Raw genomic sequence first — 26,045 nt, forward strand, 5'->3', positions numbered from 1 at the left:
ATTTGGAGACATAAAATTTCCCCTAAATACTGCTTTGGCTTCATCCTGCATTTTGGTATGTTTCCTCATTGTTGGTGTGGTGGATAGAGTGCCATTCCTGAAGTCAGGTCTTTGAATCCTGTCTCAGATACTTATGAGTTATGTGAACAGTATCATATCACAACTTCTTAGAGCCTCAGTTTCCTTTTCTGTAAAATAGAGATATTAACACTTGAACTACCCACCTTACTGGACAGTTAAAGAGAAAAACATTTTTGCAAACCCCAAAGTGATTAGGGCAGGTGTGTGTGTGTGTGTGTGTGTGTGTGTGTGTGTGTGATGTTCTTAACCTTTTTTTTTTTTTAATGAGGTAGTCAGGTGGATGTAGTTGCTGGGCCTTGGAGTCCAGAAGACCCAAGTTCAAATTTGACCTCAGACATTTACTAGCTATGTGACCCTGGGCAAGCCACTTCACCTCTGCCTTCCTCAGTTTCCTCATCTGTAAAATGGGGATGAAAACAGCACTTACCTCCAAGGGTGGTTGTGAGGATGCCGTGAGATAATACTTGTAAAGTGCTTGGCACATTGCCTCACACATAGTAGGTGCCATGTAAATCCTTGTTCCCTCTTTCCCTCCCTTTCCTTCTGGACACCTCTGGCAGTCTGGGGAAGCCTAGGGAACCTTGATGCTCAGTCATTTCAGTCCTGTCTGTCTCTTCATGACCCTGTTTGGGTTTTTCTTAGCAGAGACACTAGAGTGGTTTGCCATTTCCTTCTTCAGCTCATTTTACAGATGGGGAAACTGAGGCAAACAGGGTGAAGTGACTTGCTTAGGGTCACACAGCTAGTAAGTGTCTGAGGTCAAATTTGAACTTGGGTCTTCTGGACTCCAAGGCTTGGGCACTCTATCCACTGGACTACCCTTTCTCAGGATAATTTAAAAAACAATAACTAAAACAAAAAATAACTCATAACTGAAGAAAATACTAAATCAAGGTGGAATTTTTCCCCCATGCTGGTTCATACACCTCTGAAATTTATCTATAGGTCAAGAACCCATGTGCTTGAGAAATTTGGATTATTTTTATTTCCATATTGGATAGGGGCCAGGAACTTGCAACAGTGTTCTTCATTCTCAGGCCCAGTTTTGCTTCTAAAGGAGCTGGGGCTGGGATGGGAGGAGGGAACGAATAAGTCTTTGTGTTGGCCTTGGAATCCCCTCCCCCACTGCGTTTGAACTAAAATTGCCCCAGAAGATATTCTCTGTTCCTCTGCCCTTTGAGCCAGGACTAAGTTACTGATCAATCAACTTGGTTGCTCCAGAGGAAAAGCAAAGGCCAGGAAGGATTTCACCAGCTCCAGGGCAGCATGGAACAGCTCTTTTCCTGCCATGGTGGAAGACTTCTCCAAGCTAGTTTGTGGAAAGAGGGAGTCCATCTGGGGACCTCCTCAGGACTCAGTGTACTACGATGGTCGGGGACCTGCCAAAGGCCTTTGACCAGGGCCTTTTCCATGCTCTCATGGGCACATTCTGGCTGTCTAACTGGCTCTGTTCCTACGCTTATCAAGAACCACCTCCAATGGTCAGACATCTCAAACCGATGGGCCTCGGGCGCTACATGTAACATGCCTCCCAGCTCTGAGCTTGTAGCCCAGTCAGTGGGTGTCTGCACCATGATGAGACTGCCTTTGCAGAGCTCCCCTGAAGGGCTAGATGCTGCATTTGTGGGGGTTCCTCTAGATACTGGCACCTCTAACCGACCTGGGACAAGGTAAGCTCCCTCGAAAGGCAACAGAGAGCCCAGTGCCCCCCAGACATGGAATTTAGAGGTCTGGCTTCTATTCTAGCTCTTGTACTTATGTGGTTTAGACAAGGCCCTTCACCTTTCCAAGTCTTAGTTTTCTCATCTGTAAAATAGGCAGTAATAATCCACTACTGTACTCCCCTCACCAGGTTGCTGTGAATGAGGGAATGAATGAATGAGAGAAGTATTAATTGCTTATTCCACTTGGTGGGGCAGGATAGGGGAACCTGGAGGCAGGAGGACCTGGGTTTTAAATGACCTCAGATACCGAGTGGTTGCATGATCTGGGGCAAGTCACTTAACCCCTCTGGGTTCAAGTTTCCTTCTCTGTAAAATGGCGATAATAACAGCACCTACTCTCAGGATTGTTATGTGGACCAAGTGAATTAACAAACAGCACTTTGAAAACGTATAGAAATGCTAGCTCTTATTTATATGGTATTTTAAGGTTAGAAAGGCATCAAACATTTGTTAACTCATTTGATCCTCACAACAACTCTGGGAGGTGGGTGCTATTAGCCTCTCCATTTCACCTGATGAGGAAACTGAGGCACAGGGGGTAAAGTGTCTTACCCAGAGTCACCCATCAAGTTGGTGTCTGAATCAGACTTGAATTAGGTCTTCCTGAGTCTAGGTCTGGCCCTCTCTCCACAGTGCACCTCATTTGGATCAGGAGTTTAATGGAGGGGCTTTGCTAATTAGTTATTATAGATGTAGAGGCTATCAGAGGTTGTGCCAGCAGAGTGCCAGTCTAGCAGGTCCCGCCAGGTTATACAGACTTGGAACATGGGCTCTGTGACCGACTGACAAGATGTCTGTTTTTGGAGGACCAGACCAGCTAAGTTTGCAGAACCTTGTCAACAGGTTGGTTGCAGGGTGATTTTTTTGGTGGCTAGAGCTACCAAGGGGGACAGATAGAGCTCTGGGCCAGAGTTAGGAAGACTCATCTTTTTGAATTTAATTCTGGCCTCAGATATTTACTAGCTGTGTGACCTTAGGCAAGTCACTTTACCCTGTTTGCCTCAGTTTCTTCATTGTAAAATGAGCTGGAGAAGGAAGGCAAACTAAAGATAACTGATCTTTGCTAAGAAAACCCCAAATGGTCATGGAGAGTTGGTCAGGACTGAAAAGACTGAACAACAAAAAGGATCTGCCAAAGACCATCCATTAAGTCACTGGGGGCTGCAATCTGCCCTGGTGGAAGGATCACCGAATCCTGGGAACCTGATGTGCTGAAGCTAATGCTCATAATGCAGCCTGACCAGCTGATGCAGCTGGGTCTGTGGCCTCTGTAAAAGCAGTCTCTTCCACGAATCTGTGGAAAGGGATGAGCTGAGGTGGGGAGGAGGGCAGGGTGGTAACCAGGAGGCAGGAGGGAGATGAACCAAGAGTGCAGTCTGCTAATACCAGGATTCTCTTTGACTGTATCAGAACAGACCAATGATGCGTCAGGCTGATTTATGCCTTGTGCTTTTGGAAGAAGAAATTGATGACGCACTTTGTTGGTGTTGTTCAGTCATTTTAGTCGTATCCAACTCTTTGAGACCCACCTGGGGTTTTCTTGGCAGAGATACTGGAGGGATTTGCCATTTCCTTCTCCAGCTCATTTGACAGATGAGGAAACTGAGGCAAAGAAGGTGAAGTGACTTGCCCAGCGTCACACGGCTAGTAAGTGTCTGAGGCTGGCTTTGAATGCAGAGATGAGTCTTCCTGATTTCGGGCCTTGTGCTCCAGTCATTGTGTCACCTAGCCTCCCTCAAAGTTCTTTTGGTGGTGGTGGTGGGGGGAGTTTGCTTTTATATTTCTCCTAAAAATTCTTATTTCTGAAAAACTAACAAGCTCTACTTCATTGCTATTTAAAAAATTCTTTTGTCTTGCACACATGGCTCATTGGGCAGCTAAGCAGCACAGTGGACAAGCTACTTATTGGGCCTGGAGTCAGGTAGGCCTGAGTTCAAATCTGACCTCAGATGACTATGACTACAACTTGTGTGACCCTGGGCAAGTCACTCTACTTGCATGTTTCCTCAACTATAAAGTGGGGATAATATTAGCCCCTACCTTCTGGGTTTGCTGCGGGGATCAAATGAGATAATGGTTTAAAGTGCTTAGCATGGTGTACGGCACATAGCAAGCATTTAATAAATGCTAGCTGTTATTGCTATTAATAATAGACATTGTTCTTATCCCTGAAGAAGCAGGTCTGGAGAGAAAGGTGTCTGACTGCTCCCAGAGGCTTTGCCCCTTGCATGGAGCTACCCAGGGCCTTCCTCTCCTTTTGCAGGTGATTAATCCTGCTGCTCCTCTTCTCCCAGGTTTGGACCTCGCCGGATCCGGGAGGAATCTGTGCAGCTGAGGACAGTTAACCCAAGCACAGGTGCTCTCCCCTTCCAGTCCCTCTTGGTGGCTGACATTGGTGATGTGGATGTCAACCCGTACAATCTCCCGGACAGCTGCCGGCTCATTCGAGAAGCCTATCAGAAAATTGCAGCAGCCAGCTGTATTCCTCTTACCTTGGGTAAGGGACCATGGCAGTTTGTTTTCATATCATGAGGCAGCCAGGTCGTGCAGTGGATCGAGCACTGGAAGTCCTGAGTTCAGATTTGACCTCAGACATCTACTAGTTGTGAGATCTTGGGTAAGTCACTGCTGCCTGCCTCAGTTTCCTCAACTGTAAAAGGCAAATAATAATAGCCTCTGCCCCCCAGGTTGTTGTAAAGATAAAATGAGGTCACATTTGTAAAGTGCTGAGTGCTATGTAAATGCTAGTATCATTAGCTAATTTTCTTATTATAGCTGCTTTCCCAGTATGGATTACTGTTTCATTCATCCTGCAGACAGAATGAAGGCCCACATTCATGTCCCTGCAGCTGGTGGAAGGAATGAAAAAGAAAAAGCATTTATTAAGCTCTTTCTGTGTTTAAGGCTAAGAGTTATCTCATTTTATCCTCCCCACAATGCTGGGAGTTAGGTGCTATTATGATCCCTGTTACTGTTGAGGAAACTGAGGCAGGCAGAGTATAAGCAACTTGCCTAGAGTCACATAACAAAGTGTCAGAGACTGGATTTTAATTCAGGTGGGAAGTCACTTGAGTTGGGAAGTCCTGGGCGGTAACTGATTTGAGTTTTCACACTAAATCTGGTACCAAGATGCAGAGCCCAGGAACAATCAGAATTGAAATTGAGGAAGAAAGAGCGAGAGAGAGAAAAATGTCATTCATTGTCCTACCTGGGTACTCCCTGTGGGGAGAATGACAAAATTAAAAGAAACTCACAGGTTGGTCAAGTTCTTTCATGCGGACGAATCTAGGCCAACATGAAGCCTTCAGAAGGCAGATACCACAAACCTGTAGAGCCAGGGCTGGTTGGCATGCCTGCTGAAGTCCCCTGGTCTATTGTTCAGCCCCCCTTTCTCTCAGCTCCCTGACTGATTTCATAAGTACTTAATATAACACATTTGTCCCATATGCTATGAGCTACTAAAGGTCCAAGAACATTTTCTTTTCCTGGATTGGGGAGACAAAAGACATTTTTAGAGTCTTGGAGATGATGTGTAGATTACCTTGAGTGGGTGGGTGGGATTGGGAGGAGTGGAGTTATCCCAGCAGATGCTTCCAGATTGGGAAGACTTTGAGTCAGTACCTTCCCCCCAATAGGCTACATGTATATGTCCCTTCTTAGGAAGTGTCCTCAAGCTTCTCACCTCAGCTTGGGCCCTGGGGTGCCATGAAACCATCTACTAAGGCACCAAGCTTCCCTGGTAGAGAGATGAGCCATCCTGATGGCTTGAGGCAATTGGATACAACACTATGCTTGTATCAGCTCCACCTTTAAACATTTTCTTGAGCATGGTTTGGTGGGTGCCTCAGTTTCTCTAATGTGCATGTTCCCCTGCCTCCATCCTTGCCAGCCCATCATGGAACCTACTCTTACTTCAGCTCTGGCTTCAGTTCTTTCATCTTAATGGAAAGGTGCTTCAAATTAGGTGCATGCTAACTTGTTATAACCTATGTACTAGGCAGAGTCCACTGGTCCTCCCTGTAATTTCAGAGGAGGGTGATTTTTTTGTCTTTTTCTTTCATTACAGGAGGAGATCACACAATCACTTACCCCATACTGCAGGCTTTGGCAGAAAAGTGAGTTTCAGGAGATCTAGAACAAATTAGTCTTTTAAAATCCAGGTATTGTTGGCTCTGAGGTCATATGAGCTCAGGTCATTGGGAATGGGGGACTTTTAGGAGGTTATCTAGCCAAATGGCTGGGCTGATGGAATGAAGAAAGGTGTTTTGCCATTTGCTAGGCACGAGTCAGAATCTTCTGGGTTTCCAGAGCACATTCACTCTCTGGTTCCTGCTTCCATCTTGTTCTGGTCAGTGTGCTCAGCATTTTATTTTATTTTATTTTTTTGCCTTTTGGAGGGCAATTGGGGTTAAGTAATTTGTCCAAGGTCACACAATTGGGGTTAGCTTGCCCAAGGTTACATGGCTAGTTTTTTTTTCTGTGTGTGTATGTGTATGCAGGTGTTAATTGTCTGAGGCTGGAACTGAACTCCAGTCCTCCTGACTCCTCGGCCGGCCGGCGCTTTACTCATTGCGTCACCTAGCCGCCCCTGTGGTTTTTCCTTCTGGTTTTTCTTAAGCTGTAGTGAAGTATTCAATCTCTAGATAACATTGAGTTTTATTTGGTTTGGCTTCATCATTCATTGTCAAAGGAAAGACTGAGAGCCTTTAGATAAGGGTGAGCTTGGAGGTGGGGGCTCTTTCTGACACAGAGAATAGATGGGTTTTTCCCAGGAGAAACTAAGAGAAGAAATGTGCCATTGTTTCCTGGCTGGATGGAGAACAGAGAACAAGGGGGCCATTTGGGTTCAATCTGTATTTGTTGTAGTCTTGTGGCGTGCCTATGGTCACCATGAAGGTGTCATGCTGTGGTGAAGAGATGGATTGGGGGCCAGGGAGCGTGGGTTCAAATCCCAATTCTGCCACTTCCTACCCATGTGACCTTCAACAAGTCCCTTAACCTTTGGAGCCCTCCCATTTTCTCTTCTGTAAAATAAGGGAGTTAGACTAGATAATCTCAAGATAATCTTTCGTCTCTAAATCCATTTCCAAACAGCTTTCACAATACCCGAAGAAATACAAAAATTCCAGGTGGCAATCAAAATGTCCAAGCTCATTTCTTTAAGTGTGGAACAGGGGAAAATCATGACAGCAGGACCACCAATTTCCTCGAGTGAGGTTGAGATTCTTCTGCCCTGGCGTTGAAGGCTACCCACAATCTCCTGCCATGTTCTCTTTCTAACCATATGTCATCTGACTTATTCCTTCTAATGTACTCCCTAGGGAGAAGGCCAGTTATCTTGTGTGTGCAAACACAGGCTAGTCTTCATTCATGTTGTTCTTCATGCCTACCATGCTCACCCCTTGCTTCTCCCTCTTGAATTCCTACACATTCTTTTAAGCCCAAATCAGAATGCCACTTCCTGTAGGGAGCCTTCTCTGACCCATCCCAGTTAGTGAATCATAGAATTAAAAGACGGAAAGTGCTTTAAAGGTCATCTAATCTAGAGGTGTCAGACATGAGCACGGGACCCACCACACTCCCAAGTTTGACCAGAACCAGAGTAAAAGGTAATTGGGAAATAACACTCCATTTTAAAGCTCAGCCAACATGTGGCCAGCTTACAGTTTAGTGGCCCCTTTTTCTATTAGCTTGACACCAGCTTATCTAAACCCTTCATTTTATAGAACAGGAAATGGAGGTATAGAGGGATCTTCAGTGACTTGCCCAGAATCACAGAGCTAGTAAGTAATTGAGCCTAGGACCTGAACTCAGTCCCCTTAATCATTTGTCTCTACTTTAGCCCTCCCATAGAATGCTTCCTTCACCATACTTGAATGTATTTATCATGTATTTATTTTTATCAAAGGTATCTGTATGCCATAACCTCCCACTAGACTATAAGCTCCTTGAGGGCATGTGCTTGTCTAAACTGTCACCCCCAGCCAGTGCTTGTTGAATTTGTTGTTGAGTTGGTCTTCCAAAGACATATGACTCTCCCCTCTGGTTCCTCTACTGTCACTAGGCATGGTTCCGTTGGGCTGTTACATATCGATGCCCACACAGATACAGCCGACAAGGCCTTGGGGGAAAAGCTCTACCATTGGACCCCCTTTCGCCGCTGTGTAGAAGAAGGACTCCTGGACTGTAGACGAGTGGTGCAGATAGGCATCCGTGGATCTTCCATGACCCTGAATCCCTACAAATATAATCGAGACCAGGTGATGGATTGGAGAAGAAGAATCCTCTGCTTCTCTCCCTAAAGCATATATAAGGTGGTGGTCAGGGCTTGCCTTAGTCACGAAGCCTGGAAGGCTGGGGGTGAGAGACTCTGTTTTTACCAGAAGTGTTACACGAGACATAGACAAGGATGCTGGCCCATGGGATGAGAAACCACATGTTGGGGGTGAGGAAACAAGAAGGGAGGTGGGTGTTAGTGGAATGGTACCAAGAATATTGCCAGCTGCTCCTGGGAACAAACTAAGCAGAATCTGATGGGGATGCACAGACCCCAAATGCAAAAAGAACATTTCTTATATACAAGAAGGGACAGTAGCCTGAGGAAACATAATAGGAATTGGTTCATTCTAGGGAGAAGTTTTTAAAACCCAGCCATGACAGTTTTATTAGTGTCTCAACACATTCTGCCAGGTTGAGCTCACGTGCCCTCTTCCAGGAAGTTCCTTTCCTGGTCCCTGGCAGTTGGTGCTCTTTCCCACCTTAAATTATATTTATCAAAAGACAGCCTGATATAGAAGATAAAGAGCTGACCTGGAAGACAGAGTCCTGGGTTCAAGTCCCCTCCTCTGCATGCCACCTCCCACATGCTGGCTTTGGGACCAGGGCCAAACCTGTTAACTTTTCAGGGCCCCAGCTAATTTTCTAATATGCTTATCTGCATTGGTAAAGAGAGTTTTTTATACCAGTTAATTCACAGGTCCAGTCTAGAATCTGTTCAAATGTATCCACTTACTCAGGAGCTCTTGACCTGGGGTCTATCAATGTTCAAGAGGATTGTGGATAGATTAGAGGAGGTTTAGCTTGGATGGGGAAAAAAGGATTTAATTTTCACCAACATGTAACTGAAACTTAGCATTTCATTTCCTTCAATTAAAAAGGTAGGCAAAGGACTTCTGTAGTGCTCGGCTTCACCAGATGGTCAGAGGAGTCCATGACACACACAGAAAAGTTAAGAATCCCCGATCTGATAGAATGTAAGCTACTAATGGCACATATATACACACAATACATATATGTATATATACACACATACATATACTACACACACACACACACACACATGCACGCACGCACACATGAACATTTTGGTCTGTGTTCCTAGCATCTAGCCCAGAGCTTGGCATACAGGAGATATTTAATAAATGCTTAAGAAACAAATCAAAAGAGCCATTCAGAGGATGAACAGCTGCCCAGTGTGGTCTTTGGATGCCTTTAGGGGCACTTGGTCAGTGTCTGATTTTTGAGTGCGGGGAGAGAAGGAAGGGAATAGTGATAAAACAGAAAGATCTGGAAAAATTCTGGGGTTTGAATTTATGGACCCATTTATGGGTCTATCTCCCATAACAGCAACAGAGGAGGTCAGTTTCCCTTCTCAGGCTTGGGAAACTCTTCTGTTCTCTAGAGATCTTTAACTTCACTTCCAATAGGGCTTCCGTGTGGTCCTGGCTGAAGACTGCTGGCTGAAGTCACTAGTTCCGTTGATGGGAGAAGTGAGGCAGCAGATGGGTGACAAACCTATTTATATCAGCTTTGACATCGATGCCTTGGATCCAGCCTATGCCCCAGGGACGGGGACTCCCGAGATTGCTGGCCTCACACCAAGTCAAGTAAGGAGTCTCTAAAAGAATAAATGTCTGAATTCTCAGCTTCAGTGGATGGCTGCAGACCCACTCAGCTTTGAGTCAAAGAATGGAGACTGGGTTCAAATTCTGGCTCTTTCACTTGCTGCAGTAATATGCAAGCTTGGGCAAATAACCACCTCTCTGGGTCCATTTCTTTATCTGTAAAATGAGGGGGTTGCTGCTAGTAGAAAATGCAAAATCCTAAGCCTAGTACACTTAGAGCCCTCCAAAATATGGCTTCTGTCTTTCCAGTCTTTTCATCACTTTCCTTTATGCATCTGCCCTGGCCACCTCCATGCCTTTACAGAGGTTCTTCCTATGTCTGGAATGCTTTCCTCCTTCTCCTCTGCTCTGCAAATCCTCTAACCTCTTTCACAGCAGAGTTCAGGTGTCTGACCTTCATACTGACTATTTCTTTGTGTGTTCACTGCACCCTGGTAAGACACAGTAAAACACAAGCTTCTTGAGGGCAGAGATTTTCGTTCTTGTGTTCTCTCCAGGGCATCTAGTGGATCCTGAATTATCACAGACATCACCTCCAGTTCAAAATCCTTTGATCTCTAACACTGGGGTGGGTAGTTCAGGGACTAAGATTCATTTGGGACTTTTTTCTGTTTTGCTTCATCTGTTGGTCTGTTTGGAAGCTGTAAATTGGACCTCAGAAATCACAGAAATCACTGTGGGAGCTCACTGTGCTGACGGGCTGAAATTCCTGTTTCTTTACCTAACATGACCATTTACTTTGCTTAGGCCTTGGAGATTATCCGTGGATGTCAAGGCCTAAATGTGGTGGGCTGTGACCTTGTGGAAGTCGCCCCTATCTATGATCCTTCTGGTGAGTATAGGGGACAAAGTCGTAAGTAATGGCTGGACTAGAGTAGTGTTTAATTTGGTCGATCGCTAGGGATATGTGAAGTTCTCTTTATTCAGTGAAGGGGACATTTCTAATAGTGAGGCAAAGCAGCTTCTGATCCTGCTCCTTGCCAACGCAAGCTAATTAACCCTAACAAAACCCCTGGGAGAGAGTTAAATATTATTAGCTTTTCCCACCTGTCTGTTGAAGAAAAGCCAGGCCTGCAGTTTTGTGATAGAGGTGCCAACCTGCTTTAATATTTTATATTTATGCTTTAACATTTCACTGAAGAGCAAACATTTGGAGCAGTGACCAGTTTTACTGAGCGGGTTACTTCAACCGTGAATATTCATGACAGATGCCGATCCACTGATTTTAGGTCAGAAAGACCTGTATAGGTTTATGGCCTGGTTCACCTGAAAGAGTTGATGATATTATGTAGATGCTTATGACAAATTTTCCTTGGGAAATTTCTTTTTCTGGATTAAAAAAAAAAGGGTACTCCAACTGAGTTCTGAAGTACTGATACTGAACGGAGGAACGGAGTGACTAAATCATCTCAGGAAGATGGATGTCACGTACTTGGGAGTCCTAAGGGAGGGACATACTGTGGGAAAAACTCTGGGCTAAGTGGTCCTGTTCTCATTCTCAAGCCTTTGTGAGAGGAGCTCCTGTGGGGAAGCTGCTTAGCAAACTCTCGTGGGTCTTCTTCCTTTGCAGGAAACACAGCCCTCCTGGCGGCCAACCTGCTCTTCGAGATGCTGTGTGTTCTCCCCAAAGTGAAAACTGCCTGAGCTGATTCTGGTCTTGGCACTTCTTAGAGGGAAAACTTACAAGGGTGGACTGGCCACAGGGCAGACAGATCTTAGGAAGTGGCCTAGCTGAAGCACCCAGAAGATTAAGCACACTGGACAAGTTTTTGCTAAACTAAATAAGGATTTTCTGCTAAAAGTGTCTTGTGTCTGACTTCTAGAAACATAAAAATAAAATGATCATTATAATTCTTTTTCAAGGACATAGTTACAACTAAACAAAAATTAAACAAAAACCCAATCAACTAAGCCCAAAACAAAGCTTCCTCCCCATCCCCCTGAGAACCAACCAGGACTTCTGATCAATCATAGTATCCTTGGATGTCAGCGCAGAAAGGGATGACAGAATATATGGTACAGATGAGGGTTCTATCAACACCTACTTGCACTAGGCAGTTACTAAACTGATCAGGAGTCTACAATTGCATCTCGGACTTAAGACCTGGAGAAATGGGCTTACAAGGAAAGGAAGAGCCACCCACTAAGCCAGCTCGCATGGGGCTGTGCCTGACATCTGTGATCATGGTGAGTGGAGTTGAGTGAGTCATGCCCGTTCCCCTCTGCCCTCGTGCTCGCTCATGGCCACCGTGATTCAGGCTGCTGTCATTATAATCCAAGAGCTGACCCACCATCGTCACACATTAAAATAGTTTATTTCAGTTTCCATTCTGTAAGTTTTAAAACAAAAATAACATCAACATCAATGCCCGTTCACAATACAAAAAACAAACATAAAAAAAGACAATTTGCTAAATAAGTTATTTGTTGCTAAGAGTATCAAAAGTGCAAAATGTTCGCCTTCTTTTCAGACCTCTCTCCCAGGTATGACCACTCCCTCTCCAGACTTGCATTGAACTGACAGCCTGCACACCCACCTGCCTGCCCACCCAGCAACTGCGGGGATGCTGCCGACTGTAGCCCAGTCAGGCTGCTCTCAAGCACGAACATCAGGGGTTGGCTGTCAGCTACATTTCCCTTTGTTACAAAGATGCTTTGCTTCAGTTTCTAAGAATTTTTACTAAAAAAAAAAAAACAAATAGGATCTCTGTGTGTGTTCCCCATCCCTCATCTCTACCCACGCAAGCCTTCTGCTTTTTGACTGAGAGCCCCTGCACACACATGGGTGGCAGTGGTGGATGGGTCCAGACAGCATCTGTGAGGGAAGCAGGATGAAGCAGAGGCTGCTGTTGCTGGGTAACCTCTCCCAGTGTGGGGCTGGGGCTGGGAGAGCATCTGATGGTGCTTAGTGACGGGGGAGCTGGGCTCTTGCTGTTATTGCTTTGCTGAAGTTCACGGCTTTGAAGACTGGGAGGGCGATGACAACAGGCATCTTTCTTTTGGAATGAAGCAATGTTCTGCACAAACTTGTTTTGGCTCAGCTGTCATGCTTCTATGTATCTGTTCTTGGCAGAGAACACACTTACATACAGAGTTCTTATCAACCAGGAACAAAGAACCCAACTTTAAAAGTTGCTCCATCAACTTGGTCATACCTCAAAATTCACCTTAAATTAGAAAGCTGGTTTGAATAAACAATTCATCCTTTATGCAGGTACCTCTGAAATAAGGGCAAATAATATCAGCTGAGACTCTTCTTTGGAGGAAAGGCTTAGATGATTGAGGGGTTTGGTTTGAAAAGAAAAAAGCAAAATCCATATTGTACAAAAGGAATCATAAACCCATAACCACAGAATGGTAGGACCGTTCTAACAGACCTTAGAACACAGTGTCACAGTTGGGAGGGATCTTAGTGATCATTTACCAAGCCCCTCATTTAAAATTTTTCTTTTAACTTGACAAAAACCCCTCTCCCCAAAAAGGCCTTCTGGGGGGAGTTGTCAGGACTAGCACCTTCCCCAGCAGTGGCTTCGGTCCAAACCCAGTGGTCCTGTGTTAGTAGGAGGGGGGCTGAAAGTATATCTGGCCACTTGGTTTGCATTGTCTACACAAGGCAAAGTGCAAAAAAAGAAGCAGCAAGTTGAGGAAGAGGTTTTTGGTTTTCAGAACCTAAGGTGAGGAAGCCCGTGCAAATAGGAATTAAAAACAAAAGCCCAGGGCCACACTGGAAGGGTGACTTTTGTGCAGCCCCACTCACCCTACCCAGGCGGGGCCCTGGGACAAGGCTGAGCACACTGGACCACAAAGCCCAAAGGCTGACCTGGCCGTTTCCAACGCCAAAGCTCTGTGTCAGGAGGGTCCCAAGACACGGCCTGCCAAGGCTACGCAAGCATTTCCTGGAGGCTCAAGGGGAGGGGAAGCCTGGCACTGGTTTTTTTCCCCCTTAGTGAATAATATTGGAAGAACCTTGGTTTGAATCATTCACCACATTCCCCCTGCAGGCACTCACAATGTAACTAACTACTACTGGGTTATTCTGCAGTCAAATGATACAGGCTAAAGCAATTATAATTTAAAAGCCCACGTCATTTTCCCACGAGTCCTATCTCTGGTTTCTGCCTCCTGCTTTAGAGATGAGCAGGTCATGATGACGTTCTTGAAGCCTCTCCTGGCAGCTCTGTCCTTAAAGAAGGGGTCAGCTAACACTGTCCCCTCTAGAGCCAACGGAGCACCAGGCCAGGCAAGCTGAAACAGCTGGTGATTTCAGTTTGACCCCAAAGTTGCAGAAGGTTATTGTAAGTTAATATGGAAAGCAGCTGAGAAGACCTGGCAAAGCGGGCCAGAGGCTGAAACCAGGCACCATCTAAAGGGGCTGCCATAACTAGAGTGGTTCCACTGGTGACAGAGGATTTGATAGCACTGTGGGGGCAACAGAATCCAAAAAAATAAAATAAATGACAAATTTTAAATCCCTTGATGCAAAGAAATGTCTGTTGTCCTAAAGTGCGCTGGGGGTTGAAAAAATTCCTTCAGACTGACTCTCAACAAAGGCAGGAGTGCTTGACGTGGGTTCTATTCATCTACTGGCTCGTGGCAGCTTGTCCCTACATCTGAGAACCCAACCAGAGGTTATGGCTCCTAGTCAGGAGAGTGCCCTATGACTAGCTGAGACAGAAAGGCATCTGAAGACAAGAGACATTGCAATGGCTCAGAGTGGCCACAGGCTCCCTCAGTGTCCCCCTCACCTGGGCTATGGGCTTAGCAGGTGAGGCTTGTCCGGACGGTTTAGGCCACGACAACAAGAACGTGGAACTGCAAAGTCTTAGACACTTTTGCTCTTCCCTTCCCCTGGAAAGAAAAACGAATGCACATGCAGGGCCCCTGCTCACACTTGTCAGTGCAGGAAAGACAGCTCACAGTCTGCTAAAGGGGGATGCCCCCAATACACTCCTGGCCACTTCCAGGGTGCCCCCCTCCACCCTCGCCCCAGGATTATTGCAGGCACCGAGGCAGGAGCACAGTGGGAGGAGGATGGAGAGGGATGAGTGAGGAAGGGGGGGGTGCGTGTGTGTGTGTGTGTGTGTGTGTGTGTGTGTGTGTGTGTGTGTGTGTGCGCGCGCACGACTGCCTCTGTCCACCAGCTTCATAAGGTTCAATCCTCTCTGAGTCATGAGGTCTCTCCATGGAAGAGACAGAACAAAGTATGGGAAGCACATGTGGTGAGGACACAAGAGGAAGAGAGAGTGTCTGTTTTCAATAGTGCGGCATCCAAATGAGGAAAAAAACCCCAAACATTTTGGTACAGAGAATTCAACGTGTGGTATATTTCACTCTTAGGTCAGAGCAAGACAAAGGGAGGATTCTCCTAGCCACTGTCCTAGAAGAGTATCTAAAACCTACTGTCTGCCTGCTGTGATGCTTGTCTTCTGACAACGTCTTGAAGGGCTGAATCTCTTTTAAAAAATCCTCTCAGTCTAGTTCAGGCCACGATGGGATATAGAATCTCTGTAAAGAGCCTTCCAAAAGGCGTTCCATCCATAAGGACAGCTTGCTTAGTTTGCCTTTGATGGGTCTGGATCCAGAATTACAGAAAGGTTTCCCTCGGGTCTCACCCAAATGGAGGGAAGAGTCAAGGTCACTAGTCAGACCTATGGTTTCCTCATCATCTACTGTTTTCTGGGGCTTGAAGAGGCAGAAGTATTTCTTGTGTCCATTCAAAGCCAGGACGTAGCCAGTGTAGTCACGCTCCAAGAAATGCCTGTCATACTGGTTTGGGATGGGAGCAGCATCCTGAGCAAACTCTAAGAGATATTCCAGCCATTCTCGGTGCTTATCAAGACTCAGGAAGGAGAAGTGAAGGCAGCTGCTCCTGTGGGAAGAACAGCAGCCAGATGAGCCAGAATCTAGTCAGACTCACCTGTGGACAAAGGTCATCTGGGCTGGGGTAGGAAGCCTGCTGAAGGAGGGGCTCAGAGGGCTCCTGACCTAGGCTGGCCCCCTCCACTGCAAACCTGTTACTTTCATTCACCATTTCACAAGAAACTAAGGGTAAAGTTTCTACTGAAGGGACCAGAAAGTTGGAATCTTTTCAATCTCTTGCCTCAATCAAAGCAAAAGAACCCAAAGCCAAGGCTGAAAGCAAATGCCCTTTCTTCCATGTTTTACTGTAGCCCTGGGACTTTGGGACACATGAGAGGGATTCTTTACATCCTGCACATTCCACTCCAAATCCAGGCTATGCATTTGTGTCTGGCTTGGATTACCCAGAGGCCTCCCAAATTAAAGGGCATAAAAGGGAAAGCTCAACAAAACTAACCCTTGCTCAGAGATCTCTCTCCTTGCCTTTTGCCATACACCCCAAAGCTTACCCAGTGAACGTGTACACTTCAAAAGCAAACTTCTGAAGCAGGCTGGTCTTGGTGGAGTTAGACAGAATGAGGACGACATTCATATGGCCTGGCCTCAGTCGAACTAGGTTACTCGTGTATGTGACGTCTGTAAGCTCAGTCACCTCCACAAAACCCTTCTTGGGAATTCTGCTGTGGAGAAATATCGAAAAGTGAAAAGGTGGGCAGGAGAAGGCTGAGGCTAATACTTCAGTGATTCAGAGATCTCACAGGCCAAGGGTGGGTATTCCCTTGTATGATGACTGTTATACAACATAAATGTTCCAAAACTTAGCAGAGTTTGGGGTTGCATTTTCCCCATATTCCTCACCCTTTGGTCTGAGTCTCTCTGAATTTGGCTAAGATAGCACTGGGACAAAAGACACAGACCCTCACTGGACCTGTACTAAAGTATTCCTCTGATGCCTTATCATATTGGAGAGGTGACCATCACAAGCCCAAAGTGTTCCATTAAAAACTAATAGTATCAAAGATCTATAGTAGCAAGATAAACAATAGAAATAAGTGGGAATGAAGGAGGGATAAGCACTTCCAGACTTCGAATTATACTACAAGGCAGCACTCATCAAAATTACTTGGTATCACTTAAAAAACAGAAAAGTAAACCAGTAATACAGATGGGGCAAGGAAAATCATTAAAAATCAAATTTAGTATTTAATAAACCCTAAAAGATAAATTACCTGGGGAGGAACTCTTTATTTAATAAGAAATGATGGGGAAAACTGTAAAACAGTCTCACAGAAATTAGGTTTGGACCACCTTTTCTGCATCATATACAACAATGAACTCAAAATAGATACCTGACTTGACTATAGAAGGTGAAACCAAAAAAACAATCAGAAAAGAGCCAAAAGAGCCACAGGTAGGAAGTGAGTTCTAATCCAAACAAGGGATAAAGTTGACCACAAAAAAAAATTTAATTGTGATAACAAGAATTTGAAAAGTTTTTGTATAAACAAAATTAAAGCAGATAGAACAAAGAGAATAGCAACAAAGGAAACACTCGGGGAGAAAAACCTTTTGTATTTCTTATGAGGATCTGATATATAATATTTATAGGCAACTAACAGAAAGATATAAGACTAAAAGCTATTCCCCAAGGGACTAAGTGGTAACAGGATATGAACAGTTTTTTCAAAAGAAGTGTACAAATTATAACCACATGGAAGAATACTGCATATCAATAATAACAGAAATGCAAATAAAAACAACTCAGGTTTCACATCCTATCCAGCAAATTGGCAAAGATGACAAAAGATGGAAATAGTCAATGTTGGAGGTCTGGTGATGGAACCCTAATAAAGCTGCCCCCTAATACTTCATCTTCCTCATATTACTCACAGAAATAGTAAGCACATCCATGCATTCAACCATAACCACACCCAACCAGACTCACAGGACCACAACAGTCAGACAATCAGAAAGCAGCACCACCAGGATGTTAACCAGGATGCTTGACCAAACTATGGAAGAGTCTTTTCCTAAGATAATGCCTGCACAGTAATAGTAAAGAACTGACCTAAAGTAAACTTAAGGCATTGAGTGGCTTATAATATCATTACCATATATTAATGCCCCTTCAAATGAGTTTTTCTGTATGCATTATGGGAAATCATAGGTATAGTTCCACCAAGATTGAGATCCCTCCTCTAATCCCCTGACAAACCCCTCCTACCTTTTTAACATTCATATTTCCTGTTTTGTAATCAGCATTATACACTCCATAAAACTGCCTGTCCTCTTACTGAAATTGCCAGTTCCTTCAGGGAGTTCATTCCGCTTTCTGAGATGTGTAATTTTCAATAAATCCCTTTTCTTGGTTTGGAGATGGTCTGAATCTGTGAATTCTTTTGAGATGACCCCATAACACACCATTAAACTGCAATGCTGGAAAGATAGGCACACTAGTGCATTGTTGGTGGAGCAGTGAAGCAGTATAAGTATTTTGGAAAGCAGTTTGGTTAATTATGCAAATAAAGGGACTAAAATATTTATATTTTTTGACCCAGAGAATCCACTGCTAGGCATAAACCCCAAGGAAGTTAAGGAGGCCCTTTAAAAAGGGTCTCCTTCTTTGTAGCAGCATTTTTTTGTTGTAGCAAAGAACTGAAAATGAAGCAGGATGCTCAATGGATGGAGAAAGGCTAAACATGCTGGGGATATACTGTAATGTTACTATGCTGTAAAAAACAATAAACACGATGAATGCAGAGAAGTATGGGAAGGCTTATATGAACTGATGCAAAGTGAAATAAACAGAACCAGGAAAACAACATACACAATAGCAGCAACAATATGATGAAATGAAAAAAGTAGAAAATAATTCAAACCAAATACTGCAAAAATATAACTACTAAGTTTGACCCCCGAGAAAAGCTATGAGAAAGATCCTTTTTGGTCTAGTCCAGGGGTCACTGGGCTGAATCTCTGTATATCATGTCAGACTTGAGCTTAGTGGGCTGCTTTTCCTCCTTTTCTATTCTGTTTTATGGATGGTGCTCTGTGAGGGAAAGTGTGATACACTGGAAGTGTAGGTAATACCAAAACAAATTATCGCAGTAAGATTGGTTTAAAGGAAACTAAACAGGTTTGAATGGTAATTAATTAGTCAGCAATTCCTTTCAGGTAAGGCATGACTTCCATGAATTAGAGGATTTGAATAAAATACCCCCTCAAAAAGATTATATCAGTTTATGTGTGTGCACACACACATACATGTACATTTATATATACACATATACATGTATTGTGTCTGTAGGTACACTGCACAACTTTAGTTAGGTCAAAGCAACTCCCAGGGTTGCAGGTGCTATGGAGGTCCCAACCCCAACCAAACCACAGGTTCAGGATGTTTTTCAGAGCTGCCATGAGGCCAGGACTTCATCAGTTTCAAGGTGCCACACTGATGGCAGCTCATGACTACGAATGACTTTCTTTATGTGGCTACCTGCTGTTCTCTTTGCTGAAGCAGGTCTCAGTCTTCTCAGTCTTCTCACTGACTTCTTTCTCAGGAGGTCGTGACTCTCGATCTTCATTGGAATCACTGAACAAATGAAGAAAAAGGCTTTCAAATTAAGTGAAGATTGGCTGTAGAAACACTTCAAAGGTAGGGCCAGTAAATATCCAGGTACTTGCCTGAAAGCTTGAACAATGACTGTTCCAAAAAGAATGAAGAGAGCAGAAAAGATCAGGGACAGAAGGGGCATCATTTCTCGCCTGAAACAATGTTGACAGATGGGAAAAACAGGTTATACTGAGAGTTTTTTCCTCTCTAACAACCAATATGAAACAGCTTTTCCCATTTCTAATACTTTTGTCTCTTTTGTCTCCAAAAAGGTGAACTTATTTTCCCCCCAAACCTCTCAATTCAAAGGTAGCCATGGCATGAACTCTGGATCTCAGGGGCAATATGCAGAATTTATTAAGTATAAACCTATGAAAGGTAATAGGCAATCAATAAAGGATTAAGTTAAACATCAGGAATGACTTCCCTACAATGAAGATGGTTTGTTCAGATACTGAAAAAGGTTAATGAATGGGCTATGATTGGTTTTCTGTAAACCCATGGCCAGTACAACTTCAGTATAGTCCCCTGTGAAGGTTGGGGATTAGATGAAGTAGAAGTGGCCTTACATATTTATTTCCAGTCTTATGATAACACGATCCACCCATAATCACTCAAGAATAGAAATTTAGCATTTAGCAAACATTTGGGCGCCTATTGGTTTAAAGAACCATATATTCTAGGCTACTGAACAAGAGAGCAAGAGGAAAGGCCTTGCTCTGCCTTGAAAACTCCTGAGTGTTCTCTCACTTGTTCATGTCAATGGATTATTTCTTCCTAAGAAAAGCAATGTTGGTATTAGAAACAATCACTCAACACAAACAATTTTTCTACCAGTTGTTGTGAAGTACGCTATCCCAGAAGTCTGAGAAGTATTCAGAAGTGGAGTATATCCATCGGAGGAAAAACACCTAATTTCAAAAGAAAGAACATGAAATCAGATGGCCATCCTGCTCCTTCCTATGGATGCACAGCACTAAGGCCTCAGTGGTATCAGAATTATGGAATAACATTGAGGATAGTGTTCTAGTTGGAAGTCCTCGGTCTCACTTAAGTTAAAGACCTAATCAGTATTCCTTGAAGAGAAGATTAAATTGCCTCTGGGGGGATTTTGATTTTCTGAAACAAGACTTGTTATTTATGGCTAAAGAGTTGCATATGTTGGCTAATAGTGAAAATGTCTATTTAATTCAATTAAGAAGTATCTCTCTGCTCACCTGTGACCAGAATGAAGGGGAAAAAGTTAGAGAGGAGATGATTGGTTTAAGGACGATGTTTCTCCAAGGATGTACCAACCATAACATTAATAAAATTATGAATGGTAAAAAAAAAAATAGCCCAGCAAAATCTAAACTTAAGCTAGGTACTTTTATTTTATTTTGCTATGGAATTTTGTCTTTTGTTTTAGGGTTATTAGAAAATCTAAGTGGAAAGTGCTTGGGAGAGAGAATTCCAATGAGCAAGAGAAACTACCTGATCGGACCTCTCTCTGAACAGGAATGTCTGTATATGAAAAACTGTAGCCCACATGCCAAGTACAGAGCTGTTCTTCCACATTCTAACCTCAGAAAGAAGCCACCAACTGTCAACAAACTCCTACTGCATTAGCAGCCTCCTTTCCCAACATGGTGCCCTTGCACAGTCTTCCCACTTACCCCTGCTACAAGCTCCTAAGAAGAGAATGAACCCAGTCTTCTGTGAACTCTGAGAAGCAGTAGGCTAGAGAAGACAAGTGGAAATCTGGTCCTGACACTGCTTAGCTGCTTGGCTATGGGGAAGCTTGCACCCTGCAAGCTGCCATTTCCCTATGGTGAAATGTGGATAATGATCTTCACACTGGCTACCTAACAGGGTTGTTGCAGAGTTATTTCCCATGAACTGCCATGGATCAGCGATGCTTACCGGAGCAAGTTCATCAACCAGATCAAGTAAGATGGCCTCGGAGGAAAGAAGAGCGGGGTCTCTTCGAAGCTGATCCAGGTAGCCCAGAAGGATGAACTTATCCTTCTCGCTTCCAGTCCAGGGATTTTCGAGAGTTTTGTAGACCACCTTCCCAGCTGTGTTACGCCTTTCTAAGATAGAGACCTGAGCCACAACAAAAAGAAAAAAGGAGGTCTCAGCTATGATGATAACCTGCTTCTTTGGGGAGGTGTTGGAAAACAGAGCTAAGGGCAATTATGTCATGTGGGTTAAGTGGCAAAAGAAAATGATGTTCTTATCCTCTAAAGAACATGGGTAGGATCAGACAAGACCCAGCTGCTCTGTTTTGTCTGTCCTAGAAATGTCATTTCTGTGGTTTCTGATACAAGAGTGGGAAGCCCAGGATTTGGGAAAGGATTTAACACAAGTACCACAATAAGGCACTCAAACCATACAGAAGGCTGCTAAGGAACACACAGCCCCTATGTGGAAAAGGAGGTTCTTCCCTCTGATTGGCATAGGAGGGCAGAACTAGGAACATGGGGAAGTGCTGTCCCTGGGTTGCCCTGGCATTGGGATGGTTTCCACCTTCTCAAGCTCTTGAAACAGAGGCTCTACCCCTTGCTGGATTCTTGTCTATGTGGCAGGCTGGACATGATACTCCCCTTCAGTGTCTACTCCAGCTCTGGGATTCTAAGTATCTATGGCAGGAGCTTGTTGCTAATGAACAGGGAGGAGAGTAGAAGGGAAGTGGGAAGAAAAATCTCTAAAGTCTTGTGACAGAAGGAAGGTTTTATTAAGAAGAGTGGTGATGACACTCCATGGAAAGATGGCTAATGCCGTTCCTTCCCCATCAGTCTGAAAAAAGTCTCTCGTGGGCCAGGGCCTCTATAACTAACGCTTGAGGATGGTGAGATGATAAATGGTAAGGTCTTAAGGGTTTCTAAAATATGATCCCTAAACCACGGTTGCTTGGCACACCTCTGACTTGTCAATGCCCCACTAGACTCACCGCAGATTTCCCTTGAAATGTTTCACTGCTCGGTAGCAAAGTGTTGGCAAACTCCTGCTGCCGGTTGCTGTAGACATGCACGAACCTCACTGTGTCTTGGCTGTTTGCCAAGGCAAAGGACAGGAAAGCTTCAAAATCTGGATCTGACTTTGTTCCTTCCCGAATCAGCAAGAGCACACAGTACCTACGTAGCACCAAGAGAAGGCAGGACATAGTCAGTTCTGGAATCAATGTGCAAAATTACCTTCCAGGGGGCGAGTCTTGAGCCCATGAGCCTGTGCCCAGTGAAGAAACCAGACAGAATCTGAATTACATAATCCAAGAGGGCCCAGGGGCCAGCTCAGGAGCTATCACCTAAAGGGGCCTCCCATTGTCAGAACCTCCCCTCTCCCTTCCCCCCTCCCCCAGCCCCTTGTGACTTTGGTATCTGTATTTGCATTTATTTATCAGTTTACAAGCAGTTTGTTTTCAATAAACTCAGCTCCTTAAACACAGGAATTGTCTGACTTTTGTCTTGGTAGTCCCAGGGCTTAGTGCACAGTAGGTATTTAATAAATACTTGCTGAATAAATCAATTTCCCACTCAAATAAGTCAACAGTTTCACAGTATGAACCCAGGTTATATTCAGGAAATTTCACACTGATGAAAGAAGGTTATTAACTCCCCACTGCTTCCCCAGAGAGGTTCTATTTTTCCAAATCCCAGTCATTCCTTTGAGCCAAAAGACAATGCAACATTTAATAACCTTTTTCAAATCATTGAATCCTAGTTAGGTAATTAAAGCCAATTTAATTAGACAAACATTTACTAAGTGCTCACTGACTGCAGAATACTATTTCCCTCCTTAGGCTACATTCAGTCCCTGCTCCAGTTCAATCAGTCACAAACTTTAGACAATGTAAGTGACCCCACCTCAGCCTTCGGGCTAAGTGCACAGAATTGCTTGAGCATTTTTCTGCTTGCCTAGCCTTTGAACCCCTGATCATCATTTCTACTGTATCTGAACTCTTTAAAACCACATACATCTTGTGAAAGCTTTGGAGCCCCAGCACCCCAAGTCAGGAAAAGTCTGATGGGGGAGTAGGTAGGAGACTTCCTCAGCCCCTTCCCTGAGTCCTCAGCTGCAAAAGCCTCAAGATCTTACTTCCTTTGGCGATGAGACCTCTTTACTGGACACAGTTCATGGAACATCTTCTGGCTGGTGAGCCTGGCTGCTAGGAGGTACTTATTTTGGGAGACGAAGTCTTCAATGGTCTGTTTCTTCAAACCCCGAGCCTGGAGAAACACACCAAATAGCAGTGGACTTTTATTCCACTCTCCTGCACCAGAGAGCAGAGACCTTCCAAGCCCTGTCCAATTGCAGGAAAAGACTCTCAAGGACAGAGAGGCTGAAAGATTGGCTCTGAGTGATATGTCGCCCACCAAAGTAAATATCCTCCTGCCATATTAATGGATGCAGCAAGGAGTGCATTAGTCAGAAATCGAAGGAATACCTGAGTTTTTGTGGTCTCCATGAATATTGGATTTCTTGCTAGATTTGCTCTTAATTCTGGATTCTGCTACAAACTCTCAGTGGAAAGAAGTATACAACACATAGTATAAAGATCTAGGATTTCATTCATTGTATTTCTTGCAACCAAAACCCTTGAATGAGGTGGTAAATGTGTTATACAAAAGACTGTTTTAAAATTTTACTTGAGCATCACTAGGTATAAACATTAAGAACAATTCATGCTTATATAGCACTTGAAAGTTTATAAGGCACAAGGAGTATGAGATACCAGTAAAAAGTAAAGCAAGGCAGTTCTCATACTTGTTGAGAATTAGTAATTGAATTAGAAGTCAGGTATAGGACTGTCCAGAATAATCTCCTTTAAGAAGTCAGAGGAAATGAATGAAGAAGGCACAGGCTGTCTAAGGATCTAGCTAGTTCTCCAGCGGGAGAACTTCTGATATAGTATAAGTTCTCTTAAGGACTAAGTATTAAGACAGATTAAATACAGGTAACTGGGAAGTCAGACTATGGTTAAATCTTTATTTCCTTCTAAAGGTAAAATTTCAAAGAGGTTTGCTCTCTCCTCCTCACATGCTATGTCTGGTTTTAATATTCACATCGCCTGAGCCTCTAGATGACAATTAAAAGAGACTCTGGACAAAAAGAAACCTCTATGTATCTCTATGTAGGCAGCTAGGTGGCACAGAGGATAAAGCACTGGTCCTGAAGTCAGGAAGACTCAGGAATCTTCCTGAGTTCAAGCCTGGCCTTGGACACTTAGTAGTTGTGTGACCCTAGGCAAGACACTTGACCCTGTTTGCCTCAATTTCCTCATTTGCAAAATGAGTTGGAGAAGGAAATGGCAAACCACTGCAGTATCTTTGTCAAGAAAACCCCAAATGGGGTTGTGAAGAGTTGTGTACAACACAACAACAAGAAGCACCACCACCACCACCACCACCTGTACCTGTATGACATCAGCTGGCTTGTCTATATGTTCCTTGAAGACCAACATGGTAGGAGTGTAGATGTTGACATTGTACTGACTTGTCATCTCTTGAGTCCCTCTCAAGCCGACATAGACATATCCAAATGACAAGTAGTCCTTGTGGGCAAAAGCAATCAACTGGTGGGGTATGACGGGAAAAAGTGGAAACGAACAGTAAGTTCTACATCTGAAATCAGCCCTGGAATTGTTCCCCTTGACGTACAGCATTTATAGCTCCACTGGGGCTTCATCACCTCAGTGTGCCACATACAGAAGCAAGGGCAAATTTCACTCCTGTTCACAAACACAGCACAGAATCATCTTGCTTTCTTTGGGCTTGGAGAGCAAGGACCCTGTGCACAATTTCCCATTCATTTTTATTATTCCAGATTTAGGTCCTTGGGATCTTTGAGGAAGCCATAACCTTGCTAACTCTTTTGTTAGTAGCTTTCTCCCCATCCTTCCCAGGTCATGATGTTCTGACCCAGTCAGCCCTAAAGCTCAGGTTCTTAGCATCTGTGTAAAGAAAATATGTACATATGTACCATGCACAAATTGAACAAAACTAGAACAAAGCTAGGAATACTGGTGGTCATATTTTTCAACTTGAAAATCTTCAAATGGACCCACAACTCACTGGAAAAGACAATCAGAAGAAAAGGAAGTGATGTGGAAATCACAGATCTCTGATCTTCCCACATTCCCCAGGGATCAGCTGGTATTTACTACAAGGCACCCTTGTTCAGTCTCACCACAGACTCCTCCTTCCACTAAGCCAGGTGGTGGCACAGAATGTACCTTGTACAGCAATGGTGCCAGTGGCATGTGGTCAAACAGAAGGACATGAGGCTTGTTTTCTTGCTGCCAGCCAGAGAGAAATCGGATGTAATTTTTATCGGTGACCTTAAAATTAGAGGGAAAAAAGAAAGTTAAATGTTTGTTTTGATCTTTAATCCTTAATAGTGGTCTTGAAAGGATAAACAGTCCTAAATATGTTTAAAAGATTTGTTAAAACACAGCCAATAGATCTTCTCCTGTTACTACTGCAGCTATTTAAAGGAGCTGGGATCTTGTAAAATCATTTGCTTCTACTTATTATTTTTTACTTGAAATCATAATCCTTTCCAAAACAATTACTGGCCACGTAACCAAGAAAAAAGACCCCCAAATTTGGTTCTTTCTCCAATGACTTTTTCTACCAAGGCATTTATTTTGCATGCACAACATTCCTAAAAACAGCGAATGTTTCTGAGATAAAGTGTTTCAGAGTTTGGTGGGAGCAGTAATGGGGATGAAAAGCAAAGCTTCCCATATCCAGCTCTTCCTCTGTATTCCTTCACAGTGGTCTGAGAAAAATCCGACAAGTTCGTTGTAACAAGCACAAAGCTGGAAGGGACCGAAGAGGCCCCAGAGGACGGCCTGACTGCAGAGGCCATCCCTTTATGCTG

The 26,045-nt window shown here is 44.0% G+C and overlaps 2 protein-coding genes across 5 annotated transcripts in view; one reads left to right on the top strand and one right to left on the bottom strand.

Annotated features, from left to right (window-relative positions):
* The first annotated feature begins 1,316 nt into the window (after nt 1-1,316).
* Nucleotides 1,317-11,543, top strand: AGMAT (agmatinase (putative)). Its single transcript, XM_069078333.1, has 7 exons — nt 1,317-1,751; nt 4,100-4,302; nt 5,872-5,920; nt 7,870-8,065; nt 9,512-9,691; nt 10,457-10,541; nt 11,280-11,543. The coding sequence occupies exons 1-7, from the start codon at nt 1,348-1,350 to the stop codon at nt 11,351-11,353; spliced, it is 1,191 nt and encodes a 396-aa protein (XP_068934434.1). The 5' UTR covers nt 1,317-1,347; the 3' UTR covers nt 11,354-11,543.
* A 462-nt stretch (nt 11,544-12,005) lies between these two features.
* The window catches only part of DNAJC16 (DnaJ heat shock protein family (Hsp40) member C16), a 31,407-nt gene continuing 17,367 nt past the window's right edge, over nt 12,006-26,045 (bottom strand). For 3 of the 4 annotated variants that reach the window (XM_069078713.1, XM_069078715.1, XM_069078716.1), the window contains 10 exons: nt 25,396-25,500; nt 24,577-24,735; nt 23,259-23,389; nt 22,114-22,297; nt 21,084-21,266; nt 20,016-20,092; nt 19,253-19,333; nt 19,065-19,160; nt 16,078-16,248; nt 12,006-15,578 (listed from right to left, as the gene is read on the bottom strand). In XM_069078713.1, coding sequence (XP_068934814.1) covers nt 15,179-15,578; nt 16,078-16,248; nt 19,065-19,160; nt 19,253-19,333; nt 20,016-20,092; nt 21,084-21,266; nt 22,114-22,297; nt 23,259-23,389; nt 24,577-24,735; nt 25,396-25,500 — 1,587 coding nt within the window. In that variant the 3' untranslated portion in view covers nt 12,006-15,178. The remainder of the gene's footprint in view (nt 15,579-16,077; nt 16,249-19,064; nt 19,161-19,252; nt 19,334-20,015; nt 20,093-21,083; nt 21,267-22,113; nt 22,298-23,258; nt 23,390-24,576; nt 24,736-25,395; nt 25,501-26,045) is intronic. The other variant, XM_069078714.1, reaches the window with a different exon arrangement.

Source organism: Petaurus breviceps, unplaced genomic scaffold (assembly GCF_028583685.1).
Source record: "Petaurus breviceps papuanus isolate PSGF00001 unplaced genomic scaffold, PetGlider_PUasm1.0 91041, whole genome shotgun sequence".
NCBI lineage: Eukaryota > Metazoa > Chordata > Mammalia > Diprotodontia > Petauridae > Petaurus > Petaurus breviceps.

Coding starts and splice junctions, on each gene's coding strand:
- AGMAT (XM_069078333.1), top strand. CDS start 1,348: ATGGAACAGCTCTTTTCCTGCCATGGTGGAAGACTTCTCCAAGCTAGT. Junction 1,752..4,099: donor TCTAACCGACCTGGGACAAG/GTAAGCTCCCTC, acceptor CTCTTCTCCCAG/GTTTGGACCTCGCCGGATCC. Junction 8,066..9,511: donor ACAAATATAATCGAGACCAG/GTGATGGATTGG, acceptor CACTTCCAATAG/GGCTTCCGTGTGGTCCTGGC.